Source organism: Oryctolagus cuniculus, chromosome X, assembly GCF_964237555.1.
Source record: "Oryctolagus cuniculus chromosome X, mOryCun1.1, whole genome shotgun sequence".
Classification (NCBI taxonomy): Eukaryota; Metazoa; Chordata; class Mammalia; order Lagomorpha; family Leporidae; genus Oryctolagus; species Oryctolagus cuniculus.
In genome coordinates this window covers 33,885,319-33,900,804 of record NC_091453.1, presented here as the reverse complement: position 1 = coordinate 33,900,804, position 15,486 = coordinate 33,885,319, and the positions used below count along the sequence as shown (strand labels likewise).

The window sequence follows — 15,486 nt, the reverse complement described above, 5'->3', positions numbered from 1 at the left end:
AAACCCTGGATTTCAGGGATCCTGGTCTATATTTCAGGGGTGGGGAGTTCGTGGGGATGTTGGCAGGGACTGTGTGTACATTAAGAGCCCTCCGAGCTCTTCGGCTTACCTGAGTCCTAGGATACGTGGTCCTTGAAGCTCTTTTGGTTTCAGAATTGCTCCACCTGTTTGGGAAATATTTTCAGGTGTGACGTCTCTTCCTTTTGGGAAATCTCAGTCGCATTAGGTTGTTTCCCCCCTTCCCCCGCCAGGGTCAAGGTCTCTGCACTTTGAATAGGGGTGTGTGGAGCAGGAAGTGAGTTTTCTGAGCTGTTTGGGGGGGTCTATATTTGGTGTGTGAAATCTCTTAATTCTATGCAAAACATGATGTCTCTGAGCTTCTTACTTAGCTGCCTCTCTTTTCAGTGTGTCTGCGGCCTTCAAATGACAACTCTGATGTGTGTGGGTGTCTGTGCCTAGTGTGTCATTGCTCTAGACTGGTGTGGGCCTGTGTCCCAATGTGATATTATGGGTTGTTGGGATTTTTCTGAGCCGTTTCAGCCTCTGTTTCTAGTGATGGTGAATTATGATGGTTTCAAGCCTCTGAGGTGCTGCACCCTCTGTGTGCTAACATGTGAGGTCTCTGATCGCTATGTCCCTTGCTGTCAAGGCCCCTCAGCTGTTGGGCTGTTTCCAAGGGTGAGGTAGTTCCTGTTGGGGGAGTCTCATTCCCTGAGACGGAGGTGTCTGACTTACTAGGGGTCTGTTTTCAGGGTTGGAGGTCTCTGAGCGTTATGGCATTCTGTTACCAGTTTCTTATGTCTCTGAGATGTTTGGGGGTCTGTACCCAGGATGTCATGTCACTGAGCTGTTTGGGGCTCTGTGTCGTAGAGTGTAGTTTAACTCTGAGCATTTTGGCACTGAATGTCTGTTGTGCAAGGTCTCTGGCCTCTTGGTAGGTCTACTTTCCAGGTTGGGAGGGTGGGAGTTTGTGTCCCATCACACAAGGTGCTGGCAGCCAGGATGTGATGTCTATGAACTGTTTTCATCCATCTCCCGGGTTAGAAGTTTGGGGGCTGTGTCCACGGTGTGAGGTCCCTAAGCTGTTCTGGATCTGTGTCCCAGTTAAGATCACTGTTTGTAGCTGGCTTGGCACAGAGTATGAGTTGATCTGTGTCCATGACTGTCAGGTGTCTGAAGTCTTTGTGGACATAAGTACAAAGTGCACGTTCCACTAATGGTTTTGAGTGCAGGATGTGGTATTTCTGAGTCCTCTGGAGGTCTGGGTTTAGAGTGGGAAGATTCGGAACTGTGTGGGGATCTGAGCCTAGGGTAGGTTTCTAAGCTATCCGGGGTTATGCCAGGATGACCTGACTTGGGGGCTCTATCATAGGGTGTGAGGTGTCTAAGCTATACACAGGATTGGTACACAGAGTTTCAGGTCTCTGATCCCTTCAGTGGACCACAGCATGCGGCCTCTGAGCTGTTTGGGGGCCTCAGTGTACAGCGACTCTGAGCTATTTTGGGGAATTATGACATCTCAGGGGTGAGTTCTGGTTGTGTTAGCGCCTGTGTTCCTGAGTGTATGTGGTCTTGGAGCTCTCTAGTACGGCATCTAAGGTGTGAGGTCTCTGAGCAGTCTGGTGGCCCGAGTAGCTGTGAGATCTCTGGGCTGCTTGTCCATCTTTGTCCCTGACTTTGCACCCACTGAGAAACTGGAGGGTCTTTATCCCTGACTGTGAAGTCTCTGAGCTCTGTGGAGGTCTCTAAGCAAATCTTCAAGGCCCTGGGTGTGTGGGTTACAAAGCACTGGTTGTCTGTTCCCAGGTGCCCTGACTCAGAACTGTTTAGGGGCCTGCTTCAGAAGGTGCTGCATAGACACTTGTCCCCAGGGTATGAATCCTCTGAGTGGGCTGCTTCCAGGATGTGGGATCTCGGAGCTCTTGGGGTTTTTCTGAGACTTGACTGTGAGTTATTTGTGGCACTATGTTCTAGAGTAAGGGCTCTGAGCAGTCTGGGGGTCTCTGTGCGAGGTTATGGGGTTTCAGAACCATCTGGGGGTCTGTGGCAGAGTGTGAGGTCTCTCGGATATCGCAGGCCCTGACAGCCCCGCTGTTTGGGTAGTCTATCCCAGGCAGCATGTGCAATGTGGAGGTCTGACAGAGTGTGGGTGGTACTATCCCAGGGTGTGAGGTCTGGTCAGTGTTTGTCCATCTCCTCTGCAGAAGGCAGGTCCTCTGATGCATGTTTAGTCCCGATCCCAGTGAAGCAGCTGTGAGATCTGAGCTGCTTGGGTGTCTGTAGCTGTTTTATGGAAGCTTGGATATTATTTGGGGTCTGTGTCTGAAGGTGCGTGTCTCAGGTTATGTGGTCCCCAAGAGGTGTGGGGTCGGTGTTTCAGGTCTAAGGAGCTGATTTGGAAGGCCTGAGTATGTTAGGTGTCCCATGCGTGAGATCTGGGGAGTTGGGGCTGGGTCTCGGTCACAGGGCACAAGAGGTCTTTTGGGATGTTTGGGATATCTGTCTCTGAGATATCTGGGCATCTGTCACAGCACGTGAGGCCTCTGAGCAAAACCAAAGAGCACTGGCTCGCCTTCAGGCCAAGGGCTGATGAGGACAAGCGAGCGAGCGCATTTGCAGCATCATGTCTTGCCATGCAGGTGCTCCAGAAACACCTGCAGCAGCTTCTTGCCCTTTGAATGCAGGGGGCAGGCTGCGGGTTCGAAGGCTCTGAGAGCAGGGAGTCTGGCTAGGACCTGACCCACACTGCTGCATCCCCACTGTGCTCCTGGCTTTGCTTGGTTATTTTTGTTTATGTCTAGTAATGATGGTTTGTTTATCTAACTGGACAGCAACAGATTGAGCTTGCTTTCTAAGTGTGTTCAAAAATGTAAGGATAAAGTGAGCTTTATGTTGGGTCAAGATGCTATGTAGATGATGGTACAAGGGGGTACAGTGTGCAGGCCCAAATTGGGAGGATTAGGGTCAGATGGCTGAGGTCTGAGGGACACGTCCCTGGGCAACCGCAGCGCCCCGGGCTCTCATCCCCCCACCCTCTCCGACACACGGTCCTCAATCTTCCATACCTTGTTCGGTCAACATCTCACTTTATTGATGCCTACTCCAAGCTGGGTAGGGCTGAGGGCTACACAAGAGGAAAACCAGATTCAGTCCATGCCTGAAGGTCCATCTAAGGAGTAGGGAGGGACGGGACGGACACACAGACGAACACACAGACCTGGCATCTGATAGCAGGGCACACAGTCTCACGGAGGGGCGCTTGGGCACAGGTAGTCAGGAAAGGCTTCCTAGAGAAGACCTCGTGGGGTGGGGGAGCGAGGGGCGAGGCAGCCATCAGAACCTTGGCCTTTTGTACACTGGGAGGCAGGCAACTTCTGAGAGCAGTGGGCCCAGGGTGAGTGCGAAGGGCTGGGGCTGGGGATGGGGCTGGGGCTAGCAGGCAGCAGTGGCTTCCCTCTCACCTCACCAAGTCCTGACAGGGACACTTTCCCTTCCCCACCCCCCCATGTCCAGCCTGTACTTCACCTTCTGCCACATGGGCCCTTCCTGGGATCCACCTCTGTGGTTTTCAAGGCTTCCCTGAGACAATCCACGTGGACCAGGTGCCCCACCCAGTGCCTGGCACCTCCTCAGCTCCCTCCCCGTCAATGCACATCATTGTCCTAAGTGCTATCTAGGGATTGGATTATCTAGGTCTTCCTTCCAGCTCTTCCAGCAGGCATCATGCCCTAGGGCAGGGCTCCCGAGAGCCCCTGGGCATCTCCCTCCGTACTCCCTGAAAGCAGAGCTCGGTCCCAGCCCACTGCCAGGGCTGGCAAGGTCTGGGCTGCCTTTCTCTCGCTGGCCAGTGGGCCTCCGGCACCCACTCCCCTTCCCCTGAGGTGTGGGCGTCCACTTCTCAGACGCGCAGCCCTGCAGAGCCTGGCCAGCTCTTAGGGCCAACAGGAGGCAGTGTGGAAAGCAGAATGAGCCCTTTTTCTTGCACTAGGACAGAGCTTCTGTGGCAAGGAAGCAGCTTCCGGTCAGGCTGGGGGCGCTGGGCTCTGATGTGTGGGCCCGCCCTGGGGGTTATTTCCCCATGCTGTTGGGGCAGCAGGGAGGAGGCCTGCAATGGACTCCTCAAGCTCCAGGCAGAAGCAGGTGCAAAAACACACATTTTTTGGGGGAGCTGGGCTGGAGCATACCCCATTGGACCTCCTGCATGGGCCCCGAATCCCAACTGCAGAAAGCCCTGGCGTCAAAAGTTGACTTCCGAAGGTGGGTGGGGCTTCTAAGTGCAACCCACAGGTGGAGTTGGGACAGGGAAAGGGGACACCTGGAGTTGGTCCTCACCGTAGCCCTGACCCTGGAGCAGCTGGAGCAGGTGGGGGCAGGTGGAGGCAGGTGAGGCCCTGGCAGTCGTTCCCCGACAGGAGGGCAGCAGTGGGGGAGGGGTGGGCAGCTTCAGGCCCCCTCAGTCAGTCTGGCATCAGACTTCCAAGGGCTAGAAGAGGTATTTGCGGCAGGATTCAGTCCCACACTTGCATTCAATACGGACCCGCTTCTTGGGGGAGCCGGGGAGGCCAGCCAGGCCAAAGTTGGAGTCCATGCGAGTGCTCTCCATGTCCACGGGGTCCACTGTGGAGTCACAGCCACCGATGGAAGGGAGGGAGGGAGGGAGGGAGGGAGGAGAGTTGTTAGAAGGTCCAGGTGAAGTGTCCCGCTACCCATTCTACCGCGAGACACCCCCCACCCCAGGATCTTAGGGCTGGGGAGCAGTCTGGGATTTGAGGTAGGAGAGGTCTTGGGGGTAGGGCCAGGGCTCAACCCTGGGGGATGGGTGTTCAGGCCGGGGGGGGGGGGCTGTTGGGGGAGGTGAGGGCCTGTCAGGAAACAACCAGAGGAGCTCTCAGGTGCAAGTCAGTGATGAAAGCCCCCCGGGGCATCCAGTGGGCTGTCTGCACTCTCCTGCCATGGAGGAATGACCTGGCTGGAAGCTATACAGGTGTGCACAGGCTAAGGCCAGAGTAGGTTAAGGGTGGGGGAACTACAAGGCTGGAGTGCTGGTTAGGATCTTGAGAGACGCTCTGAGTGTCTCAGGGCTGGGGATTCAGAGTGTGGGAATAAGGACCCCCCCCCCCCCGGGGTAGGCAGAGAACGAGGAATCACAATGGGAAAATGGGAGTCAGGAAGAGTATCTTAAAGCCCCTGCCCAAGTATTTCCCTTGGTTCTCTGAGTGACTGGTGAGGGCTGCCTGGAGGAGGGGTCCTCACGTGCCATGATGCTATGTGCATCTGCCCCCAGCCCCTTGCCACCCCCACCTTGCATGTTGTAATCAAAAGTGAGCTCCTCGCCTGCCCGGATGGTTCTTGTGGCAAAGAAAGCGATGCGGGGCAGCCGTTCGTCAAGGTTGTCTATGAAGACGTTGTACACCTGCAGGTTGGGGTCACACTGGGCAAGAAAGAACAGTGGGGGCGGGGTGAGGAGGCGGCCGGCATGCCCCTCCCACCCCCCTGCCCTCCCGCTGGGAGTACCCACACTATGGTTGACAAAGTGGGAGATGTTGCCATAATAGGCGGCATCCACGGTGTACACGTCCTCCACATAGTCCAGGTCGAAGAGGTAGGTGGCGCCCTGGCGGTCGTAGATCTGGCCCCGCCGTTCCGCCTCCTCTGAGGTAATGATCTGGGAAAGGGCCAAGCAGGAGGGGAGATTGGCCACAGAGGGTCAGGACAGGCAGCCTGTGCCTGCCCCCCACCTTCACCCACCCCACCCCCACCCCCCACTGCTGAAGACACAGTGAGCACAGGGACGCAGCCGGGCCACCATGCAGGGGGTCTGTCAGCTCTTCTCAGGGCACTGCCCACTTGTCCTCAGGCCTCTGGATAGCACAGGGAACCCTGCAAGGGGGCAGAGGCTGGCACAAGAGATAGTTAGGGTAGAAGAAAAATTCCTCCTCGTAAGGCTTCCCAGAGCCTCCTATACCCTTGGGACAGAGCAAGAGGCCCTGGGGGGCATGGGACGTCAGTGGGCCGGGTGTGCGGGTAGCGCCGGATCACGGGCAATGAGGAGACCTAGGGCATCATGAGGACAAGAGAGTCTGACCCAGGGCCAGTGGCAGCGTGGAAAGCAGCACAGCATGGCTGTGCAGATGGTGAGAAGAAAGAGGATGTGGGATGGGGGCAAAGGGACAGAGACAATGGGAAAGAGAAGAGAGAGGCAGAGTCAGGTGGAACACATAGGATGGTAGCACGAAAGACCCAGGTCCAGACAAGAGACCAAGATTCCTGGAGAAAGTCCAAGGCCAAGAGCTCTGAGAGCCCAAGATGGCAAGAGACTAAGGCCAAAAACTTAAGAGACAGAATGCCACAGAGAGATGGGCAGAGGGAGGGGAGATAACAGGAAAAAGAGACGAGAGTTCGGGTAATGGCCTCCATGGGCCACACAGTGCCAGCGCCAACAGCTGGCAGCCAAGACGGCAGTGGCCTCTCCTCCCAAGTCTCCTCCTCCCCAGCTGTCCCATCTGTCCTAGCGAGCGTGAAGCCACCCCACCGTCCCGGCACCAACCTGCTCTCATCTCTCACATGCTGTCAGTAGATTCTCTACCCCAGCACGCCCCGCCCCGCCCCGCCAAGCTCTCCTCTCTCCCCTGCAGGGCCAGTGATTGCAGCCTCTGGCAGGCCCCCAAAGTGCAGGTGACCATGCCTTGCTCAGGGTGAGGGTCCCACAGTACCCGGGACTGCCCCTCCTCACCCTCGAGTGCCTTCCCCCGGGTTTCCTTCCCTGTCTCTGCCGGAACACTGTGCAGCACGCAGCGGACATGCAGTAACTGCTGTGTACTTCCCGGGTCCCAGTGACAGCTCAAAAACTCCCTTCCCCCCGCCCGTGTCTCTTCTTCTGTCCATCTCCCTTTGTCACAGACCCAGGTCCTTGGCCACCCTCTTCATGTGGGCTAGGGACCAAGCCTTTGCTTCCGGGCTTGCCTGCCCTCTTTTCTCTAGCCGGGGCAAGCACGCTGGCGTCCTCTTGTTTGTTCCCTGCCTGTTCACACTGCCACCGCCAGCCCATGCTCCAGTTCTTCCTTGAGAAACCTGGCTCCCTGACACTCAATTTTTGTTTTGTTCATTCATTCATTCATCTAGTGGATTTTTCTTGAGGCCTACCCTGCGTCCAGCCCCAGCTTGCAGGGGTCCCAGTCAGGAAGGGTAGATTCAGGAACAAGGCCTGGTTTTTAGCCTCAGGGGTTACAGAGTGGTGACAAAAGAGACAGACTCAGATATCCACTGTGCAGGGCAGCGATCAGAACAGAGCACTTAGGGTCAGAGGGGCAATGGAAAAGAAATACTTCCTGCAGAGCAAGGTGCAGACCCTGAGAGAGCTGTGACACCAGAGTGGGGGCTGCCACCTCAGGGTACAAGAGCCCCAGGGATGTTCCGAGCAAAGTGGATCAAGGTCAATCTCCCTGTACCACCGTCCCCAGTGGGGAGTCAGCTCCAGTGCGCCTTCTCTGGGCCGCCGTCCTGAGCCTCCTGTTTGCCAACCACTGCAGGAGTTGGCCAGCTTGCTCCTGGGATCAAGGCAGGGGCAGCCTCTCCTGGCCCATGTGCAGGATGAGTGGGTGGGAGGGAGCCGTCTCTGGCCCTGCAAGCCCCTCCGGCAGCCAGGAGGTATGCCTGTATGCTTCCCGGCCTCCGTCGTCCCACCTGTTCTGCCCCTACCTGCTCCCCCAGTCTCACCAGGAGTGAGTCACACTGCAAGCCCTCCAGGGCACAAACGGTTCCTCCTCTGGCTTCCTTTCAGCCCCACTCGGTCGGTCGTGGGGGGCCACCTTGAAAATTTCAGGCAGAAAAACTTCCACGTCTCTGCACCCTAGCGGCTCTTCAGAATGAATGGGGAAGATGGGCTCTAAGCTGGCAGCTTGGAAAGGCTGCTGACGCAAACAGGAAGTAGCAAACTAGGAGGCAGCTGCTGCTCTGCCCCCTCCTGGCTGGGGGATCCTGAGTGTTCTGTCTCTCTTACACCCTTGGCACACCACCCCCACAAAAAGCCCCCAGGCCTGGCAGAGCACCAGTTTTAGACACTTGGACCCGTTCTCTTTGTACCCACTTTACAAGCTTTGTGACTCTGAGCAAGTTACTCCTGGTCTCTGGGCCTCAGTTTTCTTAGCTGTAGAAGGGGAAATGATGGTGACAAAATCCCAACCTGCCAGGGGCTCTTGGGAAGAGACCCAGCCAGACTGCACTCCCTGCTGGGCGGGAATTGAAAACTACCACCGAATGTGCAGAAGCTGGCGGGGCAGCTCAGATGGTGGGCACTGTGGGCGCCGACCCTTGTGTCCCCTCAGTGGAAGGACAGCATGGTGTACAGGCATGGTGATGTGGCCTCCAAAACCGAACACCCTGGCAGCGTCTGGGGCAGCACCACATCCTCCAGTGAAATCATATTTCTACAACCTAATTTATGAATATTCACCCCAAGTGGGATAGAGACTACAAATAGGCCCCTGTCAGGTCAGGTTGGGTTTTGAGGCCAGACAGCTTAGAAAAATCCTTGGATTTTCTGAATTTTGGACCATACTGGCTAACAATTACGTAAATAACCTAATTGTGTACTGAACGCTGTTCAAGTGCTTTGTCCCAGTGCTGCACATGCAGTAACTTGTCTAACGCTTCTAACAAGCGTATGAGGTGGGTGCTATTATCATTCCCATTTTCCAGATTAGGAAACTGAGACAGAGAGAGGTTAAGTGACTGCTGATGGGTGCTGGAGTTGATGGGATTCAAGCCGGGGCAGCCAGGCTCCAGGGCCCATCTTCCCAGGCTGCCTCGTCAGAGGGGGTGTGGGAAAGCAGAGTTTGGCTCTGGCAGTGCTTAGGGACCTGTGGCAGCATCAGAAGGACCCTTGGGTCTGGGGGGCAAGGCAGAGGGGACCTGGAAGTCCCCAAACATGGCAAGAGGAAGGCCACGAGATAGCACAAGAGAATGTGTAGACAGCGGGCAGGCTGAGGGCAGGAGTGAGAAGGGCCCTGGAAAGGAGTAAGGACACTAAGGAAAGAGTCAGCAGTCCAGGGCACTCTGAGACGGCAGGCTCCCCTGCCCTCGGCCGTCAGGATCCTTTGTGTAGACAGCTTTCCCTCCAGGCCCCAGCATGGTGAGGCTCAGGACAGCCCCCAGGCCTGGCAGCACCCCATGGTGTCTAGACACTGCTCCAGAGTGTTGGCACGCTGAAGGTGTGGACCCAGTCTCTTCCAGACAGCCTAGATCCCTCTTCCTAGGACAAGGCCACTTCCTTCTGATCCCCAGGACAGCACGGGTGTGGACATTTCCTAAACGAGACCACCAGGGTCCTCTGGAATGTGGCTAGCTCAAGCTGGGGTCACCGTGGGATGTCGGGGTCAGTGTGGGGTACAGATCCCTCTTCCCACACAATGTCAGGACCTTTCCTGCTCCCGCTGTCAGGAACCCTCTGGGTGTGACCACTTGCTTTCTCCAGACCATCAGACCCTTTGTCCAGCACGAGGAACCCATAGGGTTCTTTGGGGTGTGGGCGAATCCTCAGCCAGACTGTCAGTCCTCTGTGCTGTACACCCCTCAGGGGCCTATGGGAATATGAAATTTGGGGGGTTTCACTTTGGCAGGGCACACTCATGGGTTTAAACACTCAAGGTCCAGGGAGGCCTAGATGTCCCCCAATGCATGAGGAATCGCCCCACCCTAAATGGCCATCATAGAATAGGACACTTCCTGCTGTAGACACCTGCTATTCCCTCAGACCTCTTGTGTTTCCCATATGCACACATGGCTAAAGCACAAGCCCCGGCCTCCCTTGCATTGGAGGTAGGACCAATGCCAGCCACTGGGAGCAGGGATGTGCACTATGACCAGGTCTGACCCATTAGAACCTACCCCCAGGGCCAGCATTAAGCTGCCACCGTTGACACCCGCATCCCATATCGGAGTGTTGGTTTGACTCCTGCCACCTCTGCTTCTGATCCAGCTCCCTGCTAATGTGCCTTGAAAGGCAACAGAAGACGGCCAAAATCCTTGGGCCCCTGCCATCTACTTGGGAGACCCAGATGCAGTTCCTGGCTCCAGGCTCTGGCCTGATCCATCCCCAGCTATTGTGGCTATGTGGAAAGTGAACCAGCACATGGAAGATGGATCTCTCTCTCTCTCACCTGCCTTTCAAATAAATCAATCATTAAAAAAAAAAGCACCCACCTTTCCTATTCCCTACTTGGCCCATCTACCAGGCAACGCTAGGGATCTAGTGTGACTCTGGGGCTCTAAGGCACAGCTAAGGCATGCGAGGGAAAGGCCTAGGTGTGTGAGTCGCTGTGTGAGAGGAGGCACAGCCACACAGGACTGCTCCATGAGTAAGCTACCTTTTAATGGGCGCAGTCACTAAAGCCTTGGGGACTCCTACTACAGTGGCCCAGCAGCCTGCAAGTCTAGAGGAGGAAGTAGGCATCCTCCGTCCAACACCACTACATCCGACACCAGCCAGCTCGTGCTCCTTCTGTGCAGACCAGGAAAGGGGCTCCTTCGGAGCATGCACCGCCTGGCCCGCGGGAGACGAGAAGAGGAAGCACCTTCCAGGTGCCGCAGTCGTGTGCCAGACCACACTGCCCTGCCCTGGGCCCCAGTTCCTCCCTTTCTGCTCGGCCAGGGACCCTTGAAAAATCCACCCCACTGGGAAGGATTTCAGTATTCTTTAGCCATTAGCATGGCCAAGTTGTGATGTCCCGGCTTGGAATACCAGTCCCTGCCAGGCCTTACCCATAGGTTGGGCACATGCTGCAGACACATGATGGGAAGAGCTGTGCGCATGTACGCGCGCACACACACACACACACACACCCCAGTCCCATCTTCCTACCTCTCCCACGTACTCCATGACAAAGCTGTTCTTGCGGATCTTCTCCAGCGTGCGCACACCCCAGCCACGCCCATCATCTGTGCGGAAGATGCAGAGGTCATAGCGGATGCCCTTCTGTACCACGCGATTGGGGCAGTCGTAGCCACAGCGACAGCGGGAGTTGCACTCATAGATGGGCAGCCCGGCTCGCAGCCGCACCTGACCCTGGTCATTGTAGGCAAACTTGTGCAGGGACGCCCCAGGGCAGCAGCCTCCAGCAGGTGCCGACAGACAGTCCTGGCACTCGCAGCCCACGGCTACCTGGTTGAGGGTGATGCCCTCCCCAACCCGGTACTCGTTGATGTACACAAAGGCCCGTGGGGGGCCGTCGAGGTCCACCTCATTCTCCACTGTGATGCGTCCCAGATGGCTGCGCTTGGCATTGAGCTCCTGCTCCCAGCGCCGAAGCGCCCGCCTCTGCTTGGCTTTCTGTACCAAATAGTTGGCCAAGCTTGGGTCCAGGTGCCGGGGTGGCTTCGACCGGTGGTGCCGCCGCAGCAGCTCCCTTTCTAAGTCCTTGTGGAACTGCTTGAGGATGCGCACGCACTTGAGATTCTGTCGGGGCTCCCAGGTGCTCTCTGAGTCTGGGTATCCGCGCCACTTTACCAGGTAGTACTCCTGTTCCTGTTGGGGGACCAGGACGGACAGGGGCACCGTGAGTGGCAAGACCCTTGGGCAACCAGCTCTCGTGGGGCTTCCATCCAAAGCTGACAGCTAACACCCACCCCATGCCCCACCCTTTTTCTGGACTGGGCCTGCAAGGAAGAGAATGAAGTTCCAATCCTGCTCTCCCCCTTAGTATTTGGCCAAATTCGAATCTGGAAGTGAATCTCTCAAACCCATTCCCTCCTGACAGCTTTTGCTCACAGCCCTCCCCCCCCCCATCCCTTAGCACCTCCTGCCAACCTCACCTCCAAAATACATCCAGACTCTGGTCCCTTCAAACCTTCATCACTGTCATCACCGTCAGGGCCGGCCTGGGCCCCCATTCCCACGGCCCCCCTCACCCCTATAGGCTGCCCTCCACACAGCAGCCACAGGGAAGGAGCTTTGCTTGCTGAGAGGCAGCCACAGGAGAGCACTCAACAGCAGATGCTAGTTCAACAGCCTGGGTACAAACCCTCAAGCTCCCTTAGCTTTGCTGCCTCAGGTACGCTATTTCAATGTGTTGGGCCACAGTGTGTAAAATAAGAGCTAATTTTTTTTTCTAGCATTCATTATGTAGTCTAAGCAATTTAGAATAATATTTACTCATCTAACCCTCACGAAGCTCTATGAGGTAGGTACTATAGATCATGCCCATTTTACAGATGAGGAAAGTAAAGTGCAGAGGGTTCTGGTAAGCCAGATTTAAACACAAGGCTTGCTGGCTCCGGCCTGTTTTTTAACTCTCTTGCGGGTACCTTCTCTGACAGCAGTTAATACTTAACAGTTTCCAGGCACAGGGATTAAATGAGTCTCTGAGAGGAACCGCCTGGCACACTGAAAGTGCCCAGTGACCATTAGCTATCACCAGCTCACTCCTGGGCTTAGCATCTCAGTCTCCGCGATTGGTTTACCTTCCTAGGGACGTGGCATGAGACATTTACTTGGGGATTCATTCTGGCTTCTGCCCCCTCAGAAAGCCACTTAGTTTTCCTACCTGTAAAATGGGGAGGGGAGAGAGGCTACTCATCCTAGTTTTTCAGGATCAGAAGAGAAATTTCCCTTTTAGGCACAGATTGGGGGGGGTGGCGGGAACATGACCCAGTAGGAAGCCAACTTCCCAAGATCTACCCCCTTCCCCTAGGGCCCGGTCACTGCAGACTCACGCGGATCTTCTTGTAATCACACAGGTACTCGACTTCAAAATCATAGAGGTTCCTCTTAGAGATGCCAAGGGCAGGACAGGAGAGCTTGGCCAGGCGGCACAGGTCCTGCAGTTGATTCCAAGAAGACTTGCAACACACACTGCAGCCTGGAACGACAAGGCGGAAAGAATCATTACTGGGCAGCCTGACCTGGCCAGGGGCTCCAAATCCTCTCTGGGCTACCCCAGACGTAGTGAAATTGACCCCACAGGTCTTCCCCAAAGTGGAAAATTCTGCAACAGCCACTCCAGGGAACCTCAGTGCTTACTGCCCAAGGCTACCCCTGGGGCAGTGAACTTCAAAGTGCCGCCAAGTGCCATTTGCTATAGGGATTGGCCTAAAGGAATCTTCCCAGACCTTCAGACTCCCTCTACACCAGTCCTAAAACAACCTAGGTTCTGGATCACCTTTCTTTCCACTTTGCAAAAGAAAGGGACAACCCCCCCCATCTCAGTAGGGTGCATTGCCCAGGGAGGGGGTGGGGAGGGGAGGGGATTAAAACCTCCAGGGCACCAAACAAAGGCATAACTGGAAAGACTGGTCCTCAACCCCTTATCTGAAGCTCCTGGGCTGGATGAGTTTTAGAATTCAGCATTTTTTTGGATTTTAGAAGTGTAGCTCTAGGTATGTCCTGTCCATGTGCAAACACTCCCAGCCTGGACAGGCACATCAAGCCATAATCAAGTGCACTGATCGCTCTGTAGCAAAAGTGCAAAGGTTCACATTAAGTAGTTGAAATAAAGATGTAAGATAAGGTAACCTCACTGGACAGTCCGACCTTATAATCAATCTCCTTTTGCCATGAATGGTGCCAAATTTAAGAAAAAGCTTTCAGCACTCAGATTTTGGAATGATGACTACAGGACTGTGGAATGATACTATGTTACAGGAAGCTTCCTTGAATGGTTAGTCTGGGGACTTTAAACCTACAAAGTTTGTTTCTTCCACACTGCATTCTGACTTTCTGTCTCAATCACATTTCTGTGAAAGGTGAAACCGCTCTGAAGTCAGCAACAGGCAAAGCAATATAGGTTAGTGACATCCATTCTTTGAAACATACCTGGAATCTTTCTGGGGCTACCAAGATCATTCAAGACGGATTTTTAAAAACAATGTATCCTTCTTTCTGATGCAAGGCACCTTCTTAATTAATATGCTTTAGAAGCCATTTTATCAAAGCATGTCACAGAGCACTTCAACTCCACGTCCCCACTTCGTCTTTCAAAACTGTCTAATATTTGCTACCTGCCTGCCATTACAAAACTCCAGCCTATTTAAACTTATGACGAAATAGCCTAGATGTCAATCTAGAAATGTACAAGAGCTTTTCGTAATTATTCCGTGGGCTCCCCCCACCCCCTAGGCAAGGCCTAGTGGAGACTCTAAGCCTGGGCCCACGCTTTCCTCTCCTTGCGATGCAATCCCCTCGCATACACGTGAAATCCGCCCCCCCTCCAACCCTCGCAAGTGGTCCCTGTTAACACCTCCTGCCACGGGCTCAGGCGCGGACCACAACTGGGCTCTCCTGCCTCGCAGAGGTCCCCCTCCCACTTGTGGAACGCACACTCCTCGCAGCTGTCCGCACATAGAGGAGCTCCCCCAACATGGTCACCCCGCTTTCCTTGCACATGGGGGAGTCCGGCTCTCCCAAGAGGGAAGCTCCTATTCCCCTCAGCTGGAGGAACCCTCTCTCTTGAAGAGCCCCCTTGGGGGTCCGTCCCCGCTTCTTTTCCCTCCCCTTCCGGCGTCTCGCGTGGACACCGTAGGGGTAACGGTCACCGGGGGCCGGTTTTCCCGCGCGCGGGCGAGGCCTCCCCGACAAGCCCCTGCGCGTGCGCGCGCCGCTCCGGTCGTGATCTGCAACGCGCGCGCCCCTCTCCCGCGTCCCCACTTAGCCCCGCGGCCACCGCGTTCCGAGGAGCGCGCCCCCTCCCCTCAGCCCCGCCCAGCCCCGCGCACCAGGCCCGCGCTCCCCGAGCCCCTTCCTTTCTGCGCCGGGTTTCCGGCTCCGGGCTCCGTGGCCTTGGACGCCAGGACCCCGAGCCCGCGACGCCACCCCTCCAGCCCACCCGGCCCGGCCAGCGAACCCGCGCCTCTGCCGCCACTGCTTCACCTTTTAAATTTTCCGCCATCTTTCCCCACGGCTAACGACATTCGGGCCTAGCCGGCCTCGCGAGAAGAGAGCTCGCGCGGGCGTGGCCGGGAACGCGCAGCCTATTGGCCGCGCCTCCCCGCGAGCAGCACCGGCGAGGACCAACCGGCGAGCCGTGACCGGACCCCTCCCCGCCACCCGGCTCGGTCCCGGAGGCGGGTGCTCGCCGCGCTTTCCCAGAGTGCGTCTGGGCGGCGGCGGCGGCGGCGGTAGCGGTAGCTGAGGGTGCCCGAGGCCCTGCCCGTTCGCCGGTCTGTCTGTCACGCTGGTAGCCAATCACGTTGTCAGCCAGTCGTACGGGGGATTCTCCGTCCTGTCAGACCCCCAATTACCTCCGTCAGTCAGTCCGTCACCACATTTTAACCCCAAGCAGGCCGTGACCCAGCGTGGAGCAGCGCCACGGACAGCTGCCCAGTCAGTTGTCCTATTCAAATAGGCGATGGGTCAGTCTCCCCAGGCAGGTGTCTCGCCAGGCCCCGCCTCCTTCACATGCTCTGTCAGTCAATGGCAGCATCCATTTGTGCCTTGGGCCAGCTGCGACTCCCTGGAGGCAGGCACCCAGCTGTTAGCGAGGCTGCCCTTCCCGC

The 15,486-nt window shown here is 56.2% G+C and overlaps 1 protein-coding gene and 1 long non-coding RNA gene across 2 annotated transcripts in view; one reads left to right on the top strand and one right to left on the bottom strand.

Moving 5' to 3' along the window:
• The window catches only part of LOC103351799 (uncharacterized), an 82,752-nt gene that overhangs the window by 18,814 nt on the left and 48,452 nt on the right, over positions 1 to 15,486 (top strand). The gene's annotated exons all lie outside the window — the stretch shown is intronic.
• Positions 3,070 to 15,185, bottom strand: SUV39H1 (SUV39H1 histone lysine methyltransferase). Its single transcript, XM_008272579.4, has 6 exons — positions 14,861 to 15,185; positions 12,709 to 12,854; positions 10,859 to 11,521; positions 5,519 to 5,665; positions 5,302 to 5,431; positions 3,070 to 4,617 (listed from the first exon to the last, which is right to left on the bottom strand). The coding sequence occupies exons 1-6, from the start codon at positions 14,877 to 14,879 to the stop codon at positions 4,484 to 4,486; spliced, it is 1,239 nt and encodes a 412-aa protein (XP_008270801.1). The 5' UTR covers positions 14,880 to 15,185; the 3' UTR covers positions 3,070 to 4,483.